The sequence below is a fragment of the Diceros bicornis genome, chromosome 6, assembly GCF_020826845.1.
Source record: "Diceros bicornis minor isolate mBicDic1 chromosome 6, mDicBic1.mat.cur, whole genome shotgun sequence".
NCBI lineage: Eukaryota > Metazoa > Chordata > Mammalia > Perissodactyla > Rhinocerotidae > Diceros > Diceros bicornis.
The window spans coordinates 58,402,749-58,413,596 of NC_080745.1; the positions used below are offsets into that span (position 1 = coordinate 58,402,749).

The following is a 10,848-nucleotide window of genomic DNA, read 5'->3' on the forward strand; positions in this document are numbered from 1 at the left end:
TGGGACGCAGCCAAGAGCCGTGAATCTCTCCCTTTGGAGCTGCCCCAGGAACCTAGGGCACTCTCTCCCGCTACGAGCTCCGGAGACGCCCTGGGCAACAGCCAGCGCCACCGTTACTCCAGGGAGCGCGCCGACCAGGGAGGGTACTCTCAGGCCTGCGAGGGCGCGGCCCTGCCAGTGGCCTCTACGTCCGCCGGGCCCGAGTCCAGCTGCTCCTTGCCTGGGGCCGGCTGCCGCCACCGTGGGCCCGGGCCTGGACCGATGCCCCCGAGTCTCGGCAGAGATGCCTCCCCGCTGGGGCTAGGGTCTCTGGAGTCCGCGTTCCGGGCAGCTGCTTTCCTCGCGCCTCTTCCGACGGACGCGGCCCTGGGCTTCCTTCGAGGGCGTCCCCAGCCGAGGTGCCCGGAGCCCCGAGCGACGGCGGCGGCGGCTGGCCACCGGGGCGCGGGGTCCTCCGAGGCTGGAGCCAGCGCGTCCCGGGGGCGGGGAGCTCGGCCGGCGGGGGCGGGCCAAGGGTAGGGGCGGGAGGCGGCTCCCGGGGCTCCGCGCCATTGGCCGCAGGGCCCGGCGGCAGGAAGGGGCCAGAGAGCGCGGCCCCACCCCGCGGCCGGCAGAGCCTATCGCCGGGAGCGCGGAGCGCGGATAAATGTAGCGCCGCGGCGCGGGCCGGCAGCTCTCCGAGGGGCCGGAGCGCAGCGGAGCCATGCAGTACCCGCACCCCGGGCCGGCGGCGGCGGGCGCCGTGGGGGTGCCGCTGTACGCGCCCACGCCGCTGCTGCAGCCCGCGCACCCGACGCCCTTCTACATCGAGGACATCCTGGGCCGCGGGCCCGCCGCCCCCACCCCCACGCCCACGCTGCCGTCCCCCAACTCCTCCTTCACCAGCCTCGTGTCCTCCTACCGGACCCCGGTGTACGAGCCCACGCCGATCCACCCAGCCTTCTCGCACCACTCCGCCGCCGCGCTGGCCGCCGCCTACGGACCCGGCGGCTTCGGGGGCCCTCTGTACCCCTTCCCGCGGACGGTGAACGACTACACGCACGCCCTGCTCCGCCACGACCCCCTGGGTAAGGCGGCCGGGGTCATGGCGGGGCCGAGCCGGGGCGGCGGCGAGGAAGGCGCCACCCGGCAGGTGGCAGCGCCCAGGAGGCGGCGGGGGCGGAGGGGGAGGCAATAGAAAGTTGTGGCAAAAGCGATTGAAAAGCGGCTCTCGGGCGCGCGCGGGGACAGGAGGCGCGGGCCCCGGCGGCGCGCGGCCGGGCTGACCGCACCGTGACTCAGATTGGTTTTCCTACACCTTGCAGGCGTGGGGGCGCGGGCCCCGGCGAGACCTCGGGGCTGTCGCCGGGGCTCGCGGCCGAAGGCACTCCCGGGGCGCGCGTGTCGCCCGGGGTGGGGCACCCTTAGCTAGAGGGACGGGGAAGGGAGTGCCAAGGCGCCCCGGGCCGGCCCCTGCGGGGCAGGGATAGCTGCCGGGCCCGGGTGGTGAAGGGGCTGGACCTGGTTCAACAAGCTTGTGCAGTGAAAGAGCCTGACCCTTTCCGTTCATACAGGAAATCTTGAGTTCTCGATAGGAGTAAATCTGGTTTCAGAAGCTGTTAAGTGTTTTCCTGGCTGCATGAAGCAGACCCTTCCCCCGGAGTAGTGCACGCTGCTGATTATTTTATCGACATCCTCAATACAGACAAATTCAGGAAACACTCGACTTCTGATAGCCGGGATCCGTTTTTCTGATATTGTTCATTTCCTCTGTGTGGGATGTGACTTTATGGCAGCTAAAATAACCAGTTGCTTCCTATTTTTTTTTTTTTTGAGGCTGTTTTGCACCAGTCTGAAGCCTGACGTAAGCAAAATCTCCAAAAAAAAAAAAAAAAAAAAAAAAAACAATGTCAGCTTTCAAAGCGTTTAGGGGTAGGCCTGCAGACCCACGGATGGACGGACTGACCGACACGTCTTTGGAGTAGGCAGGGCAGCGCGGACTCGTTGGGCATATAGAATTTGCGGGGCTTGTCCCCTCAGTGCGTGGCCTAAGAAATAAGCCACCCGTGATTGACGCTTCGGGTGGCCCTTGGCGTCTCCCATATCTGAAGCCCCGGGGTAAAGAAGGAAATGGGGCTCCTTGCCTTGGACCACCAGGGTTTTAAGTTTACTCTCTGCCGCTTCTGTAGGGACCCTGGAGACATGTAACTTTTTAGTTAATTAACATTTTAATGCCATCATTATTGTGGTGCGACCTCTAGCTCAGCCCGCCACCTTCCTTTCTCATCGTTAGAGAGATTTGGAGTGGATTATATTTTAGTTCTTTTTTAAAAAAAGTTATTATATTGTATTTTTGATTCCAGCCTCGAGGGTTTGGTGCGGCTGCCCCGGCGTGGCACTGTTCGCCTGCTGGGCCCGTAGCGGGACCCTCAGCCGGGCCGGGCTTGGGGGTGAACGTTTTCACAGAGCGCGCCCTGGGTTTCCTTGGGTTACTGCTGGGACTGCGCAGGAGGAAGCAAAGGGTTTTTCGAGATAGACCAACAGGAAACACATTGACGGAAATGTTGCCATAGCCCACGGGGTGGCTTTAACTGGCCGCCCCCGCGGGCCGGGTGTGAAATCAGAGGAGGCCGCGGCGCCCTCGAGCCAGGATTGGAAGCTCCACGCGCGGCCTAACGCCGGCGCCCGGGCCCCAGGGCTTCCCGCGCAGCCAGCCTCCGGCGGCCGGCTTGGGAGGTGAAACGGCCCCGCTGCTCCCCAGCATACGCACACTCGGGTATTTGGAAAGTGGACTTCACCAAGGGAGAGGACCTAGAGATGCAAAAAGTTGTGTATAAATTCGAGTGACTGGGTAAAGAGAGTCGTGGTATTTTAAACTCAACCGACAGTGGGTGTTCTTTTGGGGATCAAAGGATTTGTATGTTTGTATCTAACTATGGGTGTGATTGTTGTGGGGGGGTGTCTGCGAGTGTACAAGGGTGGTCTGTGTGTATGCAGTGTAGGTGTGTGCCTTTGGGTGTTTCTGTGTCTCTGGGTATGTGTGTGTATTGATGGGAGCGTGTTGGGTCCACGTGTCGGTGGGTGTATGTGAACATGCCTGGTTGGGTGTCCTCCTGCGTCCCCTCCCCTCCTTTGTTCACCCCCTGGACCAGGCAGGTCTGGGGTGGGCCGTCACTAACCCCCGCTCTTGCTGCCCGCAGGCAAACCCCTGCTTTGGAGCCCTTTCTTGCAGAGGCCTTTGCATAAAAGGAAAGGCGGCCAGGTGAGGTTCTCCAATGACCAGACCATCGAGCTGGAGAAGAAGTTTGAGACCCAGAAATACCTCTCCCCACCCGAGAGGAAGCGTCTGGCCAAGATGCTGCAGCTTAGCGAGAGACAGGTGAGCGGGCCCGCGGGCCCCGGGCAGGCTTCTGAGGCGGGGGTCGCGGGGCGGAAGAGAAACGGGGAGCCACCGTGCGCTCTGGCGCGTCGCCCCGCGCTATCCAACACCTGGAGCGCTGGTCGGCTTGGCAGCCCCGTATCCGCTTCTCTCCTCCTCCCCAGGGCCCTCGGGATTCTGGGTTTGTGGCAAGTTTTCTTTCTCTCTTTCCTGTAGGTTAAAACTTGGTTTCAGAATCGACGCGCTAAGTGGAGAAGACTAAAACAGGTATCGACGTGGTTTTGTTTCTATGGAAATAAATATTTTTATCATGTTATCTCAATGCGAGGCCTGTTATAGGTTGTATGCAAAAGTCATTTGAGAGACTGTTTAACCTCTTCACCTTGATTAAAAAGGCAAATAGTCCTGCTGAAATTCAGGATGAGTTGCTCAGGCGGCAGTAATGCTAAAAGCACCTAATGCAGTTCCTATATCAATTATGCTTGGGTTTTCACACACTGGCTAGTAAAACTCCCAGCTAATTGTTTTATAAACCCCATATGTTGTTTATCTAATTAACGCAGGAAAGATAAAGTAATTGACAGTAAATGACTTAAGCAGTTATCTTTGGGAGAAAATTGTTTCTTTTATTTACACAGCCATAATAAAACCAGGCAGGGCTCAAGGGTAAATATAAGGAAATAAACACCTTTAAGTCTTGTTTGCACTGTTTTTTTAGAAGAATTAAATATCAAAGAGTTTAAAAATTATTTTCCATCTAATGCCAGCTCTTAAAATAAATACAAAAACATGTAAGAGAATAGCCAAGCCTGTTTGAAAGTAGCTTAAACTTTCTAAGTCTTTCTTCCAATGACCTTGTTACGCAATATGTGATAAAAAGTAAAGGCTAATTCAATTTTTAAAGAAGTTCTATTGACTTAAAGCTAAAGATTTTTTTTTTGATGTCCTAGTCTGAATGTCTTCTCCAAAGTTATCTGACAATTGCTGAGTTGTTCATTTGCCAGTGTATACACAGTTTATAATAAATAAAATAGTTTTGAAACAATAATATGAGTAGGGAAATTGAAAGCAGTGTGCATTTTCAAATTTAGTGATCATAACTTTTTCATTAAAAACAAGATAGTGTCACAAAGAACCCTTTGAGACAGAAAATAAAATTCCCATAATTACATTATTCTGAGTTAAAAATTTTCAGATTCTCTTTCCATCTCTGATCTTGTACATCTGTTTGTTAAATACTTGAAAGCCTGGTGAATCTATTATTCTCTAGTCTTACTTAAAAAAAAAAAAACCTTTAGCAGTATATCATAATATTGCTATATAGTGTTTTATGTCCATTTTAGACAGACACAGGATTAAAAGTTCACTAACTTAGTTCTCTGTCAAAGGCTTGACTGCAGTTTACCAAGGACTTTTATAATAGTGGTTCCTATGTAATATGGGAATATTTTCCAGAAATTTCCCCCAGATTTTAAGAAAATTGTAGTTAATTTTCTCTCTTTTCAGTTGGCAGCCTTCTTCCAGTTCTGCGTTTTTTTGCCATGATTTTCTAACTTGGTACACGTATTTATGTGTGTATATATTTATAAACTTACTGCAGAAAATGGATGAAAAAGGATTCAATCTAGTAATTTTGAAACTTTGTCTTTAATTCACTATTTAGCATTAATATTTTTTAAATGTCTAGAAGACCCTGTTAATTGGCAAGGTTTAACTATTGAAGAATGAAGACAGTATGTAGTGATCTGATTTCTTTTGCCCCCTAAACTTTTAAGAATCTTGAGACCATGGGTCTGGCTGGAGTTAAGTGTGCATTTGACATAATATATTTACAGTTATATTCATGATTAGTTGTTCTTACCTGTCAAGAGTATAATTTTTCTCTGATATGACAGGAACTTTACTTCTTCCAAAGTGAGAAAGAAGCACAAGTATGTATTTTCTGAATAAAAAGATTATAGTTGAAAGCAGCTGATAAAAAACTACAAAGATAGTAGAGGATGAAAAGATATTTTGATTTGTCTCTCACTGCTCCATATTTCATGATCCTATCAATCTCCATTTTCATCTTCTTTAGGAAAACCCTCAAAGCAATAAAAAAGAAGAACTGGAAAGTTTGGACAATCCCTGTGACCAGAGGCAAGACTTGCCCAGCGAACAGAATAAAGGTGGTTTGGATAGCTCTCAATGTTCACCCTCCCCCCCCTCCCAGGAAGACCTTGAATCAGAGATTTCAGAGGATTCCGATCAGGAAGTGGACATTGAGGGCGATAAAGGCTATTTTAATGCTGGATGATGACCACTGACATTCGCATGTTCAGAAAACTGGACTTGGGAATAACATTTGCTACAGAAAATCTCCATAGACGAACTGGAAAACTCTATGAGAAAGGGAATCAATTTTCTGGTATTCTGGAAACCTAAAATATTTGGTGCATTGGCCAAATAAACTCACATTGAAACCTTAATTTTGACTTAAAAAATAGTTTATGTACTGATTTTAGGTCGTATGATAAAGGGACTCCACTGATCAAATTCACCTCCTTTTTTAAAAAGTAAATTGTTTTTTCTATTTATAAAAAGTAATTTTGAACTTTTTTGTTAAATTCTTAAGTTATAACTTTAAAGATTTTAATAGAATCTTTTTCAATGACTTTTCTATAATCTGTGTCTACATCCCACTTAATGGAAAAGCAAAGGGGCAGCTCAAATCCAGAGGCATGCCTTGGAAAGGGGCCCACATTTCAGGCAGCATTGGAATATTTTAAAAGGAAACATTCTTTTATATTATATACTTATACTGCTGCCTTAAATCCAAAACCACCTCAGAGCTCTTGTTTCCGGATGTGAATGTTCTTTTTGTCAGAGAGATCTAGTTGATAATCTTAAACGCTTGTTTTGCACTATCACTTAGTATACCTGTTCGACCAAGGTACTAAGGGGATAGTGCAGTCCAATTCAAGCAGGGAAACTGACTCATCAGTGACTAAAATTAAGCACAGATGAACTAGAAGTAGCAGGTTAATTAAATGTAAGTAGATTGTAGATATTGTGTTTTATATCAAACAATGTTTATAATGTGTATATATGTAATTGTTCACTGTAAAAAAACATGGCCAAAATGTTTTGTTTTTCAATGAGTAACTTGTCTATAAAATAAATCCGTCGGTGGGACGACTGACCTCTTCGGAACTCATTCTTTGATTAAAGCAAACCCACAGCTTTTCTTAAAGCGCCTCGGAGCGCCTGGCGCGGTGCGTCCCGCTGGGGCTTGCCCCTGTGGCGCCCCAGGAGCGCGGTTCTGGGCATCTGGCGGGTAGATGTGGCCTCTCCCGGGCGTTTGCCGGGGCCTGGGTGTGTGTGCGTCTGGGGCGGCGGGGAAGGTTCCCGCCCGCGGGCCCCGAGCCCGCCAGGTCCCAGCCCCGGGCGCGCCAGGCGGCGGGAAGAGCACCGGCCGAGCCCGGCTGCGCCGTGGAGCGCGGGGCGGCCCGAGCGCCATCGATTCGCCTCGGCTCGTCCTCGTCGGCTGGCCCGGGCCGCCGTCCTTGACCGGCGTGAGTCAACACTGCGTCATCCCTTGGCGGCCGAGCCGGGGGGTTGGGGGGGGGGTCTGCTTAGGGGGATGGGGGACCCAGGCCGGAGGGAGCGGGGAAGTAGTTTGCCCTAAGACATTGGTTCCCAGGCTTCAGCGAGTTTCAGAATCACCTGTAGAGCTTGTTGAAACTCATTGCCGGCCCCATCCCCAGAGTCTCTGATTTGGTAGGTTTGGGGTGGGAGAGGGATTTGCGCTCTAACAAGTGCTCAGGTGATGTCAGAGCTGCTGGGTGGGGTACCAGGCTTTGAGAACCACTGTTCTAAGGTGCTCCTTGTATGGAAAGAGCAGGCAGAGCCGGCATTCCTCTCTCACCTGCATCCCTCCTCCCGGTGCCCAGGAGGACTGAGAGGGAGGAGAGGGAAGCAGGGCCTATCCAGTGTGGTGGGAGCAAGAGTTGGATGGTTGAGGGGAGAGAGCATGGTGGAGGAAGAAGTATTGTGAGATGAGGAGAATGAGAGTGCTGGGGTGAGGTGGGTGTGGGGCTGAGAGGAAGGGTGGGCTGAGGTCTCTGACTGGCCCAGGTACTGCTAGCCTGCATCCAGCTGCTTGCCTGGCTGAGCCATCAGGTCCCTGACATTCCAGGAAAACAATGAGAGAGACCTGTGAGCAGAGAGGCCCAGAAATCTCTTCCTTTAGCCTGGGCCAGGAGGCCTCTAGTTGTTGTGGAGTTGGGTGCCTCCTGGCTGAGGTCCCATGGAGGAATGACTCTGCCCCTGGCCTGGCTGACCAGGGGCTGTGGCTCCTCAGACATGGGCACTGACATGAAGACAGAGTGAAAAAGTCGTTGCTTTTAGGGGGTTGTCACATCCTACCTCCTAGATTCCAAGAAGGCCCCTGGAATTGCCCATGAATTTAGAATTCTGAGAACATTAGTACTGGGTCCTAGGCAGAGAGGTGTGCACAGGCCTGGAAGTTTAGAGATTTGAGTTGGAGTTTTAGTTCTTGGCCTCAGTTCTCTCATCTGTAGAATGAAGATGGTCTAGTTGATCTTCATGACCCTTCCCAGCCCCCAAATTCCCAACTCAGTTCAAACACTTTATTGTTGCCCATATTCTCTGTGTCTCCCCAACGTTGGAACTCAAAGTAGACATCCAGTGGGAAGGTCTCCTTTCCCATCAGTTTCGGGCTCCAAGCTCCCTGACCCTGCCTGACAGGTTCCATCAAGGTTTCAAAGGTCATAATCAGTCTCGTTGGAAATGGGACTGTCTGTACAGTGTCTGGGAGAACAGGAGGCTTGTGGGCCTAATATTGAATTAAAGCAATCCTGAAATCTGTATGCATGTTTCACTCCTGGAGATAACCTCTGGTTAATGTTTATTCTTGAGAATAATTGTATCATGACTATCAAGCAGAGAAACACAGGCTTATATATTGATTGGCGCTGGAATAGTTGAGGAATGAAATCTTGTTTTAAAGTAGACAATCCCTGAAACCAGGCTGTTTTCCAATTTAAAGCTATTCCTAACTCTCTTCAAGTGGCTCAGATTCTGAATCTAGACATGTCCTTAAGAATCAAGAGCATGTTACCTGGAGGAAGTACAGTATTCTCAGGACACAGGTTGGCATTCACTGTTTTCTAAAGTGCCTGGTTGCAGATTGCCAATGAATATTTACAAATTCTTCCTACAATCCAGGCATTTTTCATTTGTTTGCCTTTTGGCTATTTCATGTTGAAGCAGCATGTATGACCTTTACAGCACAACTCCTGTCTTGTTTTTAACTCTTTTTATCAGGAGATTCAACTTGAAAACGGTTATCATTTAGCAGAAAGACAAACAGAAAAGCACATTTTTGTAAGCAAAACGTTAATGATTGGAAGAATTGCCCTAATTTCACCATGACAGTGTGTGATTAATCCCTTGGCTCGTGTACTTATACTTTAAGTTATTCAGTTCGTTGGTCTTTGATATTCAGAACCCTTTCTAACTTAATAGGATATTGATTTTGTCAGATGATGTACTTTGACTCTTTAAACAACGTCACTTTTAGGGATGACTGGCCTGCTGTGTAGTATTTTATTTAGAGAACTATTGCATAAGGTTTCTTTTTTCTTACTTTTTTTAGTTTTCTCAGGGTGAAAGCTGATAAGACATCTTGTGGGAAAAGAGGAAACCATCTCCGATAGCGAAAGTACCTATTCTCTTTCAACATTTCTGACAACCTTTTTTTTTTGTGGTTTCATTGCTGTGAATATTCATTTTAGTTAATGGGGGCAGGGCAGGAATTCAAGAAAATATATTTGGACTTGAGGGAAAGGGGAGATTTTTTTTGCTGAGGACAGACAGCACCTACTAAAATTCCCATTCCAGTTATACTGGCTTGTGGAAGATGACATGAACTCAGAAGCTCACCCTTCTGATTTTTTTAAAATCTAATAATCAATGATCCTTTACATCTGTGATTGCAGATGATACTTATGTGACTACCGACAACATGAGACAGAAGGTGGAAAAGTAAACAATCACTCAGGATGCTTCTGAATGCTTAGGAGTTTGTTATCTTGCAGTAAAAATAATCAAATGTTGTACTGACATTTACTTTTCATCCCGTTTGGGTTTCATGAAATTCCAGCTGGACTCTGCACTTGTGTAATCTAATTTTGCCCCGGAAACATTTTTTGCTATTGTTGTTGAATCCAAATGAGAAGCACTTTGGAGATCTCTCCCACCCACCAAAATATCTCAGAGCCAAGGTCTACAGAACAGCAGCCACGCCTTCAGATGTGGCTGACCCTATCTCAGGAATTACACCGTTGTGGATAAGAGGAGGGCTGGAAGTAAGGCAGAGACTCCCCTACACCTCCCTTGCTGGTTGGGGGCCTTGGGAAACAGGAATTCTTAGCCTCAGTTCCTGAAGAGGTGTGTAGCTCAACTGAGAGGAGGCATCAATACCTGACACCCAATGGGCGCCCAGTGTTAGCCAGAACAGCTGGAAAGCCCCCACGGGTTCCCTTCTTTTGAGGTAGCTCTTTGATTCGCAGTTGCAGGCGGGAAACCTCTTCAGTCGGATGTACACAAATCTCTCCAGACAATAGAGACGGCTGTGGGGAGGAGACCTTGGAGCTGGCAAAGGCATTTCCTGTCTGCGGAGGATCTTGACTTTGGAGCATCCGGCAGTCGTAGCGAGGTTTTTGAGGCGGCAGAACGCTTTCTCGTGTAGCTACTTGAAAAAAAAAAAGAAAAAGTCACTGCCAGTTTCAAGCGATTTTCCAGGTGAAAGCCGATGAGACAACTTCTCACTTAAAAAAAAATTTTTTTAAAGCGTATTTTCTAACCATTAGACATTTTTCTAATTTGAAAGGGGAGTTTGGTGTCATTCAAAATCTTAAATATTTGAAAATCTCGTCACTCTCCAAAGACTACTACAGGAAAGGGCTAATGGTCACCCCATTCCCCCCCCCCCCCGCCCCCGCTCATAGATACTTGCAAGAAGGGAAATGCCTGTTGAGTTTGTCTCTATTAAACTTGTTTATATTTTTCTTTTAGAATTTAATTATGCCCTTCATCCTTCCTTGCCTCTCTCCTTCTTTTTTTTTTTTTTTTTTAATTCCCTTTCTTCTTTCCCACTTCCATCTCAGGATTCTTCTTCCTCATTCAGTTTATTTCCCCATTAAGAGTAGAAAATGACCAATCCTAATTCTTTAGATGTCCCAATTAGGGCGAAGATTTTCTTCAAATATATAGAAATTTTCAGCTTTCGGGTGGAAATCCTGTTTGAAGGAGATGTTCCTGGAGTCCTAATACACTGCCCCCATCCCTTCAAGGACAGTTCTTTAGTTCAGCTTTTGTTTTTTGACAAGGATAAGCAATAATAGTGATAATAATAATAGAGGAGTAATAACACTTGTTTCGCTAGGGGTCAAGCACTTGTAGCACTGGGGTGTAGTGGAGCTGAC

General features: G+C 48.5%; 1 protein-coding gene across 1 annotated transcript; it reads left to right on the forward strand.

Annotated features, from left to right (window-relative positions):
* The first annotated feature begins 670 nt into the window (after positions 1 to 670).
* Positions 671 to 6,540, forward strand: HHEX (hematopoietically expressed homeobox). The gene is made up of 4 exons (XM_058543541.1): positions 671 to 1,067; positions 3,180 to 3,358; positions 3,575 to 3,625; positions 5,436 to 6,540. The coding sequence occupies exons 1-4, from the start codon at positions 704 to 706 to the stop codon at positions 5,652 to 5,654; spliced, it is 813 nt and encodes a 270-aa protein (XP_058399524.1). The 5' UTR covers positions 671 to 703; the 3' UTR covers positions 5,655 to 6,540.
* Positions 6,541 to 10,848: the final 4,308 nt, after the last annotated feature.

What these genes read in the sequence shown, in the direction of transcription:
- HHEX (XM_058543541.1), top strand. Translation starts at nt 704, where the DNA reads ATGCAGTACCCGCACCCCGGGCCGGCGGCGGCGGGCGCCGTGGGGGTG. An exon ending in GCTCCGCCACGACCCCCTGG is followed by an intron (nt 1,068 to 3,179) that starts GTAAGGCGGCCG and finishes TGCTGCCCGCAG; the next exon opens with GCAAACCCCTGCTTTGGAGC. An exon ending in AGTGGAGAAGACTAAAACAG is followed by an intron (nt 3,626 to 5,435) that starts GTATCGACGTGG and finishes CATCTTCTTTAG; the next exon opens with GAAAACCCTCAAAGCAATAA.